Raw genomic sequence first — 16,857 nt, forward strand, 5'->3', positions numbered from 1 at the left:
GCTGACGGCTCTGGCTGGTCATGGCTCGCTGACGGCTCTGGCTGGTCATGGCTCGCTGACGGCTCTGGCTGATCATGGCTGGCGGAAGGCTCTGGCTGATCCGTTCTGGCGGAAGGCTCTGGCTGATCCGTTCTGGCGGAAGGCTCTGGCTGATCCGGTCTGGCGGAAGGCTCTGGCTGATCCGGTCTGGCGGAAGGCTCTGGCTGATCCGGTCTGGCGGAAGGCTCTGGCTGATCCGGTCTGGCGGAAGGCTCTGGCTGATCCGGTCTGGCGGAAGGCTCTGGCTGATCCGGTCTGGCGGAAGGCTCTGGCTGATCCATTCTGGCGGACGGCTCTAGCGGCTCCATTCTGGCGGACGGCTCTAGCGGCTCCTGTCTGGCGGACGGCTCTAGCGGCTCCTGTCTGGCGGACGGCTCTGTAGGCTCATGGCAGACGGGCGGCTTTGCAGGCTCATGGCAGACGGGCGGCTTTGAAGGCTCAATACAGACGGGCAGTTCATGCGGCGCTTGGCAGACGGACAGTTCAGACGGCGTTGGGCAGACGGGCAGTTCAGGCGCCGTTGGGCAGACGGGCAGTTCAGGCGCCGCTTGGCAGACGGGCAGTTCAGGCTCCGCTTGGCAGACGGGCAGTTCAGGCGCCGCTTGGCAGACGGGCAGTTCAGGCACCGTTGGGCAGACGGCAGACTCTGGCCGGCTGAGACGCACTGTAGGCCTGGTGCCTGGTGCCGGAACTGGAGGTACCGGGCTAAGGACACGCACCTTCAGGCTAGTGCGGGGAACAACAGGGCACACTGAGTTCTCAAGGCGCACTATAGGACTGGTGCGTGGTACCAGAACTGGTGGTACCGGGCTGAGGGCACGCACCTCAGGACGAGTGCGGGGAGAAGGATCAGTGCGTACAGGGCTCTGGAGACGCACAGGAGGCTTGGTGCGTGGTGCCGGGACTGGAGGCACTGGGCTGGAGACACGCACCACAGGGAGAGTGCGTGGAGGAGGAACAGGGCTCTGGAGACGCACTGGAAGCCTGGTGCGTGGTGTCAGCACTGGTGGTACTGGGCTGGGAACACACACCACAGGGCTAGTGCAAGGAGCAGTAACCGGACGCACAGGACTCTGGAGACGCACAGGAGGCTTTGTGCGTGCTGTAGGCACTGTCTTAACCAGACGGCTAGCACGCACCTCAGGACGAGTATGGAGAGCTGTTCCCGGTGACATTAAATCACCAACACGTTCATTTGGACGGATGCCGTGCCTCATGCACCAAACCAATACATCCCTCATAACTCTCTCCTCCAATTTCTCCATTAACTCCTTTACTGTCTCTGCGTCACTCTCCTCCAAATCCGCCCTCACCGGCTCCTTACGGTAAGCAGGAGGAGTTGGCTCACGTCTCCCGACTGACCCAACTAAACTACCCGAGAGCCCCCCCCCCCCAATACATTTTTGGGTTTGACTTACGGGCTTCCAGCCTTGTTTCCTTGCTGCCTCCTCATATCTCCGCCTCTCTGCTTTCGCTGCCTCCAGCTCAGCTTTGGGGCGGTTATATTCTCCTGGTACTTCGCGGTCCAGAATTTCCTCCCAATTCCAATAGTCCTGTGTAGGTGGGTCCTGTTGTTGTTGCACACGCTGCTTGATCCGATGTTGGTGGGGAATTCTGTCACGATCGTGTGGAGGAGAGACGGACCAAAACGCAGCATGTGGAAAATAAGCCATCTTCTTTTATTTTACTACGAAGATGAACATGAAACGAAACACTATTACAACCTATACAAAAACAACAAACGACCGTGAAGCTATAAACGTAGTGCACACACACACAGGCTACAAACGTTCAACATAGACAATTCCCCACAAACAGCTAAAGCCTATGGTTGCCTTAAATATGGCTCCCAATCAAAGACAACAATAACCAGCTGTCTCTAATTGAGACCCAATTCAGGCAACCATAGACTTTCCTAGATACCTACACTCAACCATAGACACAGCTAGACTACTATACTAAACATAAACCCAACTACTCTAATAAACCCCCTAAACCTTACAACCACCCTAGACACTACAAAAACCACATACATTCCCCATGTCACACCCTGACCTAACCAAAATAATTAAGAAAACAAAGAATACTAAGGCCAGGGCGTGACATTGGGTGTATGTAAACTTATGACCCACTGGGAATGTGATGAAAGAAATAAAGGCTGAAATAAATAATTCTTTCTACTATTATTCTAACATTTCACATTCTTAAAATAAATGTATTTGGCTAAGTTGTATGTAACATCCCTGTTTTGCATGTTATTTTGACATTATTGTGTCACATATCAGTTTGCAAACTGTGTAAAAAAAACATCTGACACTCCTGAACATATAGCACTACCGCCATCGCTAAGATTCAGAGTCCTAGGTATACCAAGGGATTTATGAAGCCATTTTAAAGACAGAATAACACAATACAAAATGAACATGTGCTACTTACAGCATATGCAGGCGAAGGTGTTTTAGTGTAATCATTAGATCCATATTTGATTCAGAATCCAATTGATTCACAAGAACAGTCTTTACATGCATGAATGTTGTATACAATTCTGGAAAAAATTCCTTTCATTTATTTACAAAATTCAAATTTACAGCTGATTTAACAACCTTTTTTAAAACAATTTTATTTAACATCCATCAAATGTTATTGCAGCCATATTGGATTTTGTACGCCATATTGGATTTGTGGCAAAATAGAAAGATCATTTGTGATGCCACCCTGACTTAATTGCAAGACTAGGGACTAAAGATACAACATCCTTTAAAGAACCTTGGACACCTAAAAATGTAATTTCAACGTCTGAGCCCACTTGTTAAAGCCAATTACTTTAGCCACAACATCAAAAACCGTGGCACTGTATGCATTTTTGTCAGGCGGGACCATACAGCACTGCATAAAAATACATTTGACTTAAAAGTTGTCTATTGGACAGCTACCAAAAAGTGAAGTTTACATTCATCATAAATATTCATAGTTTATATTTCCGCCTTTTGTATCTGTGGGTTTACAGGTCTATATTTTCAAGTTGCATGACAATATCCTAATGCTATTTGTTTGTGTATGTTGGGCAGACAATTGACTACTTGTATTCCACATTTTAGCAACATGGTTTTTTGTTATACCTCGGCTAGGGATGTCTTAAAATGTTTGTGGCCTTGTCATTAGCCTATTATCTTTGTCTGATGTGTAAGGCCAGTGCTTTAGCCCTGAGTACACTAGAGAGAGGGAGCACACAGCGTGGGAGACGTCTCTTTATTAAGAGCCGTTTCAGAGGAATGAATAGACTCTTTCTCCAGTTAATGTATTAATGGAGCTTTTGAACAGAGAACACTCAGGGATTGACTCTACAGTCCCCAGAATCATTGTGAGTGGGTGGCTTGGAAAGAGTATCTTGACAACTTCAGAGTAAATCTGTAATGTTCTCCTCATCTAGCCTAATAGTCCTCCAAGCTCAAATAACGGGCACTTAGCAGTTGTTTTTTAATAGATAATTAGATTTTCACCAACACATTTTGTAATTAAGGAAATTTGATTCCCTTGGGCAAAGCGTAACCAATTTGGTCTAATATCCAGCTAAATTGTGTGAGACTTCTGGAGACGGTTAGAGTCTATGGGAGCAGCCTGTCCTAGAGTCAATCCTCAAAGAAGGACACTAACATGCTGACCGAACCGCATGCGTGCGTGCGTCATCGTGCGCATATTGATTTTGTCCCCCCCACACCAGATGCGATCAGGACACACAGGTTGAAATGTCAAAGCAAACTCTGAACCAACTATATTAATTTGGGGACAGGTCGAAAAATATTAGACATTTATGGCAATAGCTAGCTAGCTTGCTGTTGCTAGCAAATTTTTATTGGGATATAAACATTGGGTTGTTATTTTACCTGAAATGCACAAGGTCCTCTACTCCGAAAATTAATCCACAGATAAAAGGGTAACGTTAAACCGAGTTAGTTTCTAGTAATCTCTCCTCCTTCTAGCTTCTTCTTTGGACTTTATATGGCAGTTGGCAACCAATTTTAAGGTGCATTACCACAACCAACTGGAGTGTGGACCTCAGTTCCTCTTTCAATCACCCACTTGGGTATGTGCTCCTAAAAAACAATGAGGAGATGGCACGTGGGTACCTGCTCCTAAAAACCAATGAGGAGATGGGAGAGGCAGGACTTGCAGTGCGTTGAGCGTCACTGTAATGATGGAGAGAGTCAGAAGCAGGTGCAGGTGAAACGTTTTAAAACAACGAAACCAAGAACATGACCCTAACATAAGGCAGAACGTCGATACACAAGAACAATATCAACTGGTGAGTGAACATGGGAGAGTGATGTATAAAGGGGAGGAGATGATGAAGGTAATGAAGTCCAGGTGTGAATCCTAATGATTAACAGGTGTGCATAATGACGAATCCCAGGACCGGTGGTTAGTACTCTGGTGACGTTGTATGCCGGAGGGGAAGAGCAGGAGTAGACGTGACAGTCACAAATAGAACCAAGTTCTATTTTAGCGCCTTGACGCGCACGAGCAGTGTGGGTGCAATGATTGAATAACATGTATGTGTATATTTGTTTTGCAATGCTCGCGCACATGACACGAGCGGTGTGGTCAGCATGTTATGGGTGTTTTTGATTGGTTACTTAGTTGCAAATTGGAGTTTTCAGAAAAACTGCAGGACATTGTGGACAATAGGAAATGTGATTGCCCTGGGCAAAAAGTAAGCGATTTGGTCTTACACAGTTGTGTGGAAGACCATTATGCCCCGTTCATATCTAACAGCCGAGACGATGGTTTAAAATCTCGGCCTTAAGAAATGAGACAAACTGCTAAACGATGTCCGCTCACCTGTGGAAATTCTGTTAACATCATTAAAAAAATCCCCATTAACAAAAACGTCAGTTTAAGCTAGAGATATCTTTTGCATTGGATGCTTCTCAATCCACCGCATCACCCTATGTTGCACTTCCGCATATGCAGTGAATGGTGACAAAGCTAAAGCGGTGTTTGTCAGTTCATGAGTCATCCTGAAAATCGGTCTATTCACAAAATCGTTTGTAACGTCTGAAACTATTAAAACCCCTCAATGGAAAGACTAGACTCTCGCGAACACGACAGTGTTCTCCGTTTTGCTCTATGACTCCCACAAGCTTCTTGGGACTTGTCTGTAGTCAGTACAGCCGATCTGACAATTTCTGTCTGTAGCGTCTGAACAGTTTGGGCTACACACTAATATGACACCTCTGTGGAAAGGTGAGACTCTCTAAGACGCCCACAGGCCTCACAGGATTCGTCTGAAGTTCCCCCGGTAGCAGCTGAATAAGTGAATGGAAGTATACATGAAGACTGTTTAGTGGGAAAAATAAGGGGTTAAATACATGTCCCCAATTTATTTTCTCCTGATCTTCTTCTGGTAAGATGGCGCCAACAGATATGGCAGCTCTGCTTTTAGCTCCTAAGCATCTTTGCAGTATTTTGTTTTTTGGTGTGTTATTTCTTGCATTATTAGCCCAGAAATCTTTTCGTATTACTACATACAGCCGGAAAGAACCTTTGGATATCAGAGCGGCGGTAACTCACCAGCATTACGACCAGGATTATGACTTTCCCGAATTGGATCCTGTGTTCGTACCCCCCAGGACAATTTAACTTATTCCAGAGGCTGCTCCAAAACACCGCCGGCGAAGAAGCGGTATTTGGAGTGGACATCTAGTCCGACTCAGGTGTGCACACCATCCACCGCTTCCGAGTGTATTACTTTCTAATGTTCAGTCTCTGGATAATAAAGTAGACGAGTTCAGGGTGAGGATCTCCTTCCAAAGATAAATAAAATTAAATAAAATTTATTTCAAATAAATTTACAATCAGGGATTGTAACGTACTCTGTTTCACGGAAACATGGCTTTAATGGGATATATTGTCCCCGTCTATTCAGCCATCTGGGTTCTCAGTACATTGCACAGACAGGAATAAAGAACTCTCCGGGAAGAAGAAGGGTGGGGGTGTATGTTTGATGATTAACCACTCATGGTGTGATTATGATAACATACAGAAATTCAAGTCCTTTTGTTCACCCGACCTAAAATACCGACCATATTACCTCCCAAGATAAATCTCTTTGGTTATAGTCACAGCCGTGTATAATCCCCCTCAAGCCGATACCACGATGGCCCTCAAAGAACTACACTGGAATTTATGCAAACTGGAAAAAACATATCCTTTATTGTAGTTGGGGATTTTAACAAAGCAAATTTGAGGAATACGCTACCGAAGTTCTACCAACACTGACCGTACAGTGGTACTCGAGTTGGTAAAACATTGGACCACTGCTACTCAACTTTTTTTAAATGCCTACAAGGCCCTCCCCCGCCCTCCATTCGGCAAATCTGATCACGACTCCATTTTGCTCCTCCCTTCCTATAGGCAGAAACTCAAACAGGAAGGAACCCGTGCTAAGGTCTATTCAACGCTGGTCTGACCTATCGGAATCCATGCTTTGAGATTGTTTTGATCATGCGGACTGGATATGTTCCAGGTATCCTCAGAAGAACAACGACGAATACATGGATACGGTGACTGAGTTCATCAGGAAGTGTATAGGAGATGTTGTACCCACTGTGACTTAAAACCTACCCATACCAGAAACCGTGGGTAAATGGCAGCATTCGCGCAAAACTGAAAGCGCGAACCACCGCATTTAACCATGGCAAGGTGACTGGGAATATGACCTTATACAAACAGTCTAGTTATTCACTCCGTAAGGCAATCAAACAGGCAAAACATCAGTACAGAGACAAAGTGGGGGACGAGACCCGTAATACACAATATACAAAACACACAGCACAGAAGCTGAAACAACGCATAGGTACTCACACGACCAACGGACATGGGAACAATAACCGACAAGGACAATGAGGAATAGAGGGGGCAAACTACCTGCCCTCCAGGACACCTACAGCACCCAATGTCACAGGAAGGCCAAAAAAGGTCATCAAGGACTGTTAAGCGGAGCAAGAGCAGACTCTGATGAGCAAACAGGGATGAATGAACCAAAATATTTATTGTTACACAGAGAGATATGGAGTACAGTTCCCGGGAAGCTCAGATGAGTTGCAGAAAAGCCAGATGTGGAGACTGAGGTTGGAGTTAGCTGAGTAGAACAGGGTAAACAGGTCCTGAGGGGAATCCAAGGTAGTGGTGGTGAGACAATCCAGAGTAAGGTGGTTGGGTGGTGAGATGTGGAACAGGAGACAGGAGCCAGAGACAGAGCGGTAACTGCAATGAGAGGATAAAAGGTGTCAGGCAGGGAAACAGGCACAGGATCTTGAATAATCATAAATGGCTAAAATAATGAACTGACTGAGCAGAGATTACGATCTGGGAGAGTGGAAGTGGCATGACTGAGTATTTGTAGAGGTCTTGATTATGGAACGAGTTGCAGCTGGTAGGGATCTGCTCTGACTCCAGCACACCTGTCTCCAACCACACAATCACACAGAGAGGGAGAGGGAGAGAGAGAGATGTACAGGGGGAGTAACTGCAGGTCAAGAAGACACCGGATGAACACCAGAGGGCGTAGCAGGAGCAGATGTGACAAGGAAGTCAACAACCCGAGCCACGGCCTGTTCACCCCGCTATCATCCAGAAGACGAGGCCAGTACAGGTGCATCAAAGCTGGGACTGAGAGACTGAAAAACAGCTTCTATCTTAAGGTCATCGGACTGTTAAATAGCCATCACTAGCCGGCTTCCACCCAGTTACGCAACCCTGCACCTTGGAGGCTGCTGCCTTATATACATAGACTTGGAATCACTGGCCACTTTAATAATGGAACACTAGTCACTTTAATCTCATATGTATGTATACAGTAATCCCTCGTTTATCGCGGGGGTTACGTTCCGAAAATGACCCGCGATAAGTGAAATCCGCGAAATAGAAAACTTTTTTTTTTTTTACAATTAGCAACTATTACATGTATACAAATACAGTGACTCACGTGTAGGCCGTTTCACTGCTCTTCAGACTGGGCCGCTGCATCCTGACTGCGCTCTGCAGTGTTCTCTTCTTCTGAAGCCCGCGGTGCAGGTGTGTTTGTTCGGGAGAAGAACATAGTGATAGGCAGCTGTTGTCGCTCTTTTTTCTTCTTTGCAAAAAGATCCTTGTACACCGACATGCCACCATCGATTACGTTGGAGAACTGTAATGAACGGCTCATCAAAGGGTCCCATTCCTCAGCTACTCGCTTAAGTTCAGTGGCCATTCGCACCATGGTTGCTAAGCGACCAAGCGTTAGTCCTTCCTTCCTTCCTGGCCAACTTAATGTAAATTTGCCAAGCTGTTTTATGTACGTACACATAACTGCACGAGACGACAAAATGATAGCACAATTCGTAGCATGTTTTGATACAAGAAGCGGGAGTGAGTTTTTAGCGAATCAGAATGCAGAGCACAATGCACCAAAAAAAAAAAAAAAATGCATTATGAAAATCCGCGAAATAGCGAATCCGCGATAAGTGAACCGCGAAGTGGCGAGGGATCACTGTATACTGTATTCTATTCTAGTGTATTTTAGTCACTCCAACATTGCTCGATCTAATAACTTTTTAAATTCCATTATTTTACTTTTAGATTTGTGTGTATTGTTGTGAATCATGTTTAGATACTACTGCACTGTTAGAGCTAGGAACACAAGCATTTCGCTACACCCGCAATAACATCTGCTAAATATGTATATGTGATCAATAAAATTAGATTTAATTTGATTTGATTATCTTTCAGACATAGGACAGACACTTCAGAACAAACTTTTTGCGGGGCTATCTGTTCCATGTAGTGAATCTGTTATTCAATGTGTTTTTTTTTTATATTTCAATGAGTTTTACAATTCAAGATCAAATAGCAAAATGATCCTTGGTATGACCTTCTTAAAACAATTCCATATAGCTTAGCAGACCACCCCTCCCCTTCCCCCAGCCTAGACAGGGCTTAGACTGTAGAGGGGTCATAACATGGTTATAACAGAATCTTATGGGTTAAAACCAGCGGGCCTCTGATCAGAATATCGGCCACCTGCTGGGTGTGTTAGTGCTCACACAGCAGGTGGTTGCTAACACAACGCGGCCACACGCTGCTTATAGAAGTTTATACTTTCAGTGTGTCTCAGCTATTAGAGATTTTAACATTTCCTGGTCCTCTGTTTCCTGTCAGGCGTCTCCACTGTACCAGGAACTACATCCACATCCACCTGTTTGTCTCCTTCATGCTCCGAGCTGTCAGCATCTTTGTCAAGGACCGGGTGGTGCACACCAGCGCCGGCCTGCAGGAGTTTGATGCCGTGCTCATGGATAACGTCAAGACTGTGGCCATGGCACCGCTGGATAACTCTCAGTATGTGAGTAGTAGTAGCGCTGCACATCCTGCCTCCACCTCCCACTCTTGCTCTCCTCCACTTCTCTGTGCCTCTACTCCTTCACTCCTGCCCTCCTTCACTCCTTCTCCCCAAGAATCCCAATAATCCCTGCTCTTCCATGAATAAATAAAACAGTGACCTGTACACACAATTGCTCCATTAGACACCTTTAATTAGGCTAGTGAATGCAACTGTGTGTGCGGGTCCTACTTCATTTCTACACATTTTCTTCGGTCCAGCACCCCAGTGATGTGCCCTTGAAAAATACAGATTAGACTTCCATGACTCATGGAAGCTCTTGGGAGAGGCTGAGGATGCCCTCTCATTTTTGGGGTTCTGTTTGCACGTTTTGACACTTTCTTCCCATGTGACGGGAGTAGTACTGGTTTCAAGCTTCTTGTTGCCAGGCATCTTTATGACAAGCGTCCTTTTGCATCATGGTGGACACATAATTATCCACGCTCGGATCCCTTTTAACCTTTATTTAAGTAGGCAAATCAGTTAAGAACAATTTTTTTTTTTACAATGATGGCCTACCCCGGCCAAACCCTCCCTTATTTTTTTCCCACTAATTGGTCTTTTGACCAATCGCAGCAGAACTTGTCACATCAGAACATTTTCAGAGCTGATCTGATTGTTCAAAAGATCAATTAGTGAAAAAATATGATAATTGGGCTGCCTGTCCAAACGCAGCCAAAGCCATGCATGCTGATGCACTGGAAAAGCTCATTAGACTGGCTGAGCTCAGTATCCCGAGGCTATAGTCTCCACTAACATGCCTGTGGTTTCCATTCAATATCAAGCTAAATTTCAACTCTATAACTAGAGCCGCGTCCAGCTCTGAAAAAGCTCTGTAAGTCTGACTGTTCCCTTACTGCAACCTCCTCTGCTCTGTAATGACTGAATAGTCAGAGATACACACACTGAACATGTGAGGGAGGATAGACCACTGGGAGCACTAGATTAGCACTATAGCCTGCTAGCCAGCGGAAATAGGCCTCACAGGCATCACACAGAAAATTTATTTTTTTATCAGGGAAAGCTGGTTCAAATAGTTCATGCAGACTGGAATGTTTTACTTTAAAGGGATAGTTCGAGATTTTGGTAACTAAGCCTTTTATCTACTAGAGTCAGATGGATACCATTCGTGGATACCATTTTTATGCTAGCTGTTCCTAGCTGTTCCTACCAGTCATTGTGCTAACGCTAGTTAGCGTTGGCTCACGAAACTAAGTTCCTTCATACTGGACCCAGAGACATAAAAAAAGGGATCCACAAGTTCCTCTGACTCTGGGGAGGTAGATAAAGGGCTTCACTGCCAAAACCTCGAACCATCCCTTTAACCTCTTCCCTTTTTATGTAGTTGTTCCTCAGGAACATTTAGAATGGTTTGTGCTTCTTACTGTACTGTATTTTGTTTTCTGTTTTGCTTTAAAGAGGGGCTAAACTGATCCTCGGTTTCAATCCTCCTCATTAGGAAATGCCACTGAAACTGAGATTTTGGTCTTGGACGTGTGCTTTGATGTGGGTGTACATTCACTCTGCCAAAATGGTATACAGTTAGTCACTCACCTTTGTAGTTCATTTGAAACAGTCTAACTAGGTCTGGAAGTAGCTTAGGTTTGCTAGCAAGCTAGCAAACTTCATTCGCCAATTACTGTAGCTTCAGCCGGCCTGTGTACAGTACTACCATGGCAAAGTTGGCTTGGCTATGGATCAGTGGGGTTAGTTAGGGACCGTCAGCAAATGACACAGTGTAAATTTGAAAACATTTTCATGTTGCATATCTTTTAATTTTCTTTTTGCTGCTTTCAATATTTGTATATAGATTTCTACAATTTATAGTTGGTTTGAGATTTATTGGAAAGTTCTTAAAATTTTTAAATGTGAAAATATTGTCCTATATTGTGTCAATGAATTTACTTAATTTACTGATGGTCCCAAACTAGCCCCAAAGGAATATCCAAAGTCAAATCAAATGTACCACAGTCAGTCTGCATTCTGCAGCTACGGGCATTACGTTCAGGTTTCATGCAGCTGCGCTCTGAAGGTATGATTACTTGGGGGCTGACAGCTGTGGGCATGTGGGCAGGTTGAAATAAATCCAACCCAAGGAAAACTGTTACATATCCTAGATTCCTTATGTCTTGCAAATCTTTATTTTGGACAATACTGACTTTAGGACCAAAATTATCCTATTTACACTTTGTAGTACATTTTGGCACTAGAATAAATGCTTCTGACTCATATAGATGACACATATGCCTTACGGCTTTAAGACAGCCTTAAGACAGCCTTAAGGCTGTCTGTTACATGTTTACTGAGAGCTGCCACAGAACAAGACGTATGTACACAGTCGTTGGTCTCTCAGGTGCGAGACACCAGCTGAACCTTTATGGTTCAGGTCGCAGTGCTTTTGCTCAGAGCTTGCCCCAAAAAAGTAGTGCCAATGGGATGTGCATCTTTAAAAAAAATACTTATATGCTTTTTGTTTTATGAGTGATTTAATGTGCAATGCTGCAGCCCTCTTGAGATAAGATGATGTTTTCAGTGAATTAGCTGTGTGATTTAATCTCTGACTGAATTGTGAGTGGGCTTCTGCCTGTGAGACTTCAAAGTAGGAAGTTCGTCAAAGCATACTGACTGACCTGATGATCAGAATCAGCTAAATCTAGCCAATTAGGTACAGCTCACCAAATGTGAGTGTTCTTCCTCCTCCCTCTTCTCTTCATCCTGATCCTTCTCTTCCTTCTTCTATTCCTCCTCTTCATACCCTGTTTTCCACTTCAAGGCTCCTGGATGGGTTGCAAAATATATATATATTTTCTCCTTCAGATGCCATGTGCGATGTTCACCTGATTGGTGAGGAGAGAGTTGACTGAAAGCTTTAAACATACTGTAGCTTTAGGGTTCTTTCAAAGGTGGATGGATGACTATGTGGACACAAACTAAATGGAACATACTATTATTGGAACATATTATACAGTACACTGCAGTATAGTGCATTCGAAAAGTATTCAGACGCCTTGACTTTTTCCAAATGTTATTACATTACAGCCATATTCTAAAATGGATTAAATAGTTTTTTTCTCTCATCAATCTACACACAGTACCCCATAATGACAAAGCAAAAATTGATTTTTAGAATTTTTTGCTAATTTATACAAAAATAATAAAGGGAAATATAATTTGCATAAGTATTCAGTATAACAGTGGGACACACAAAGTGGGAGGGCAGAGACAATAAATATCTTAATCTTGCGTTTCACTGTTGTGAGTAACCTGAGGATGTCCTTCGAACTGATCTTCAGTATGATGGGGCAAATTCCTCATTCCCCATAGCTGAATGTGGTGATGAAAGAGGTGCCAGAGCTTCAAAGTCAGGGTTTCGGGATATTATAACATGGTCTCTAGTAGCACTGTCAGCAGATACAGAGGGAACAGAGAAAATAAGCAAGAGAAAGGGAGTAAGAGAGTCAGTCACAGAAAGAGAGGGAGATGGTGACTGAGTGATCCAGTGGTGGCAAAAGTACCCAATTGTCATACTTGAGTAAAAGTAAAGATGCCTTAATAGAACATGACTCAAGTGAAAGTCAGTAAAATAAAATACTACTTGAGTAAAAGTAAAAAACTATACATCATTTAAAAATTCCTTATATTAAGCAAACCAGATGGCGCCATTTTGTAGTTTTTATTTTATTTATGGATAGACAGGGGCACACTCCATCCCTCAGACATCATTTACAAACGAAGCATGTGTGTTTAGTGAGTCTGCCAGATCAGAGGCAGTAGGGATGACCAGGGATATTCTCTTGATAAGTGCGTGAGTTGGACCATTTTTATGTCCCACTAACCATTCAAAATGTAACGAGTACTTTTGGGTGTCAAGGAAAATGTATGTCGTAAAAAGTAAATTATTTTCTTTAGGAATGTAGTGAAGTAAAATTAAAAGTTGTCAAAAATATAAATGGTAAAGTAAAGTACAGATACCCAAAAAAACAACGTATGTAGTACATCAAAGTATTTTTACTTAAGGACTTTACGCCACTGGGTTCTATTGTGTGAGTGGAGGCATGGTTCTCCCCAAAGGCGCTGTGTCACCTTGTGGACTGACTGCACCACTATATATATATACAGTACCAGTCATTAGTTTGGACACACCTACACATTCAACGGATTTTCTTTATTTTTACTATTTTATACATTATAGAATAATAGTGAAGACATCAAAACTATGAAATAACACATATGGAATCATGTAGTAACCAAAAAAGTGTTAAACAATATATTTTATATTTGAGATTCTTCAAAGTAGCCACGCTTTGCCTTGATGACAGCTTTGCACACTGTTGGTATTATCTCATCCAGCTTCATGAGGAATGCTTTTTCAACAGTCTTGAAGGAGCACTTGTTGGCTGATTTTCCTTCACTCTGTGGTCCAACTCATCCCAAACCATCTCAATTTGGTTGAGTTCAGGTGATTGTGGAGGCCAGCTCATCTGATGCAGCACTTCATCACTCTCCTTTTTGGTCAAATAGCCCTTACACAGCCTGAAGGTGTGTTTTGGGTCATTGTCCTGTTGAAAAACAAATTATAGTCCCACTAAGTGCAAACCAGATGGGATGGAGTATCACTGCAGAATGCTGTGGTAGCCATGCTGGTTAAGTGCGCCTTCAATTCCAAATAAATCACAGACAGTGTCACACCTCCTCCTCCATGCTTCAAGGTGGGAACCACACATGCAGAGATCATCCGTTCACCTACTCTGTGTCTCAAAAAGCTACGGCGGTTGGAACCAAAAATCTCAAATTTGGACTCATCAGGCCTTTGGACAGATTTCCACCAGTCTAATGTCCATTGCTTGTGTTTCTTGGCCCAAGCAAGTCTCATCTTCTTAGTTAGTGGTTTATTTGCAGCAATTTGGCCATGAAGGCCTGATTCATGCAGTCTCCTTTGAACAGTTGATGTTGGGATGAGTCTGTTACTTGAACTCTGTGAAGCATTTATTTGGGCTGCAATTTCTGAGGCTGGTAACTCTGATGAACTTATCCTCTACAGAAGAGGTAGCTCTGTGTCTTCCTTTCCTGTGGCGGTCCTCATGAGAGCCAATTTAATCATATCGCTTGATGGTTTTTGCAAATGCACTTGAAGAAACTTTCAAAGTTCTCGAAATGTTCCAGATTGACTGATCTTCATGTCTTAAAGTAATGATGGACTGTCGTTTCTCTTTGCTTATTTGAGCTGTTCTTGCCATAATATGGACTTGGTCTTTTACCAAATAGGGCCATCTTCTGTACACCAACCCTACCTTGTCACAACACAACTGATTGGCTCAAACTCATTAAGAAGGAAATAAATTCCACAAATTAACTTTTAACAAGGCACACCTGTTAATTGAAATACATTCCAGGTGACTACCTCATGAAGCTGGTTGAGAGAATGCCAAGTGTTTGCAAAGCTGTCATCAAGGCAAAGGGTGGCTACTTTGAAGAATCTCAAATATAAAATATATTTTGTTTAACACTTTTTTGGTTACTACATGATTCCATATGTGTTATTTCATAGTTTTGATGCCTTCACTATTATTCTACAATGTAGAAAATAGTATAAAGAAAGAAAAACCCTTGAATGAGTAGGTGTGTGCAAACCTTTGATTGGTACTGTATAAATATAGTTAATATGTATGTATGTGTGTATGTATATATTTGTATGTGGGTGTGTATATACATATTCTTCTATTTTTTTTTCTATATCATTCATTTACTCTTCAACATCATATTCATAATAGCTGTGTAAAAGGTTAGCTAATGCATAGCTTTCAACTGTTCTACATGTAAGTGACATAGCTTTCAAATGTTCTACATGTAGGTGACATAGGTCTCAACTGTTTTACATGTAAGTGACATAGCTTTCAACTGTTCTACATGTAGGTGACATAGCTTTCAACTGTTCTACATGTAGGTGACATAGGTCTCAACTGTTTTACATGTTAGTGACATAGCTTTCAACTATTTTACATGTTAGTGACATAGCTTTCAACTGTTCTACATGTAGGTGACATAGCTTTCAACTGTTCTACATGTAGGTGACATAGGTCTCAACTGTTTTACATGTTAGTGACATAGCTTCAACTGTTCTACATGTTAGTGACATAGGTCTCAACAGTTCTACATGTAAGTGACATAGCTTTCAACTGTTCTACATGTAGGTGACATAGGTCTCAACTGTTTTACATGTTTGTGACATAGCTTTCAACTGTTTTACATGTAAGTGACATAGCTTTCAACTGTTCTACATGTAAGTGACATAGCTTTCAACTGTTCTACATGTAGGTGACATAGCTTTCAACTATTCTACATGTAGGTGACATAGGTCTCAACTGTTTTACATGTTAGTGACATAGCTTTCAACTGTTCTACATGTAAGTGACATAGCTTTCAACTGTTCTACATGTAGGTGACATAGCTTTCAACTGTTCTACATGTAGGTGACATATGTCTCAACTGTTCTACATGTAAGTGACATAGCTTTCAACTGTTCTACATGTAGGTGACATAGGTCTCAACTGTTTTACATGTTAGTGACATAGCTTTCAATTGTTCTACATGTAGGTGACATAATTATTTATTTCTGAACACAGTATGGAGCCTCCTGTTCTTTGAGCTGCTGTAGTGTTGATCACCTCAAGTTTAGCTAATAGGCTGATTAAAACACCCCGAGTGCATCTTACAGCATGGAGTTAAGATCAATATGACTAGTGCTTGTCAAGGCTTCTGTGAATCCCCTGGCACATTTGATCTACTCAACCACATCCAATACACACCCATGCTTATGTGTGAACATGTACAGAAGGTAAATTGTTTCATGAGTCTCCTAATGCAAATGGGTAATACCATCTAATTGGTCAAAGCAGCTCCTTTTAATATGAGAGTTAAAAGTATCACTAAGACCTAAGGTTCGCATCACATCAATGCTCTCTGTTGTGTTGTAAATAGTCAATAAGGTTATCAACCTCAGTCATCGCAAGTTTACACAGCAGTTTTTTTTTCTCTCAGTTTGAAGATACACTGTGTAAAGTTTACACTTCACAGTGTAAAGTTGGTAAACAAGGACCTTGGTTCAGCATCACAAAGGGATGCAGAGTTCATTATTAAAGGGGAGTAGCCTGCAATTCAAATCATGGTCAGTTAATTACAAATCAGATCCCCAAAGCCAGTAGTGTAGAAAGAAACTCAGTCAAAGCTTGGCAATAATGAGCAATAATAATGTGGCTCTTTCTTTTCTAATGGCTTGGCATGACTAAATGTGGATTAGCAGGGAAGCCATTTAGAGAAATATCACATTGTAAAGTCGTTGTCTCAAGCTGTGATGGATGTGTCTACAGTGTTTCTTGGATGCTGTTATTTCCATTTCAAGT

General features: G+C 42.7%; 1 protein-coding gene across 2 annotated transcripts in view; it reads left to right on the top strand.

Moving 5' to 3' along the window:
• LOC139539035 (parathyroid hormone 2 receptor-like) overlaps positions 1–16,857 on the top strand; it is an 88,259-nt gene that overhangs the window by 23,314 nt on the left and 48,088 nt on the right. For both annotated transcript variants that reach the window (XM_071341719.1, XM_071341720.1), the window contains exon 6: positions 9,238–9,421. In XM_071341719.1, coding sequence (XP_071197820.1) covers positions 9,238–9,421 — 184 coding nt within the window. The remainder of the gene's footprint in view (positions 1–9,237; positions 9,422–16,857) is intronic.

This window comes from Salvelinus alpinus, chromosome 14 (genome assembly GCF_045679555.1).
Source record: "Salvelinus alpinus chromosome 14, SLU_Salpinus.1, whole genome shotgun sequence".
NCBI classification, from domain to species: Eukaryota; Metazoa; Chordata; class Actinopteri; order Salmoniformes; family Salmonidae; genus Salvelinus; species Salvelinus alpinus.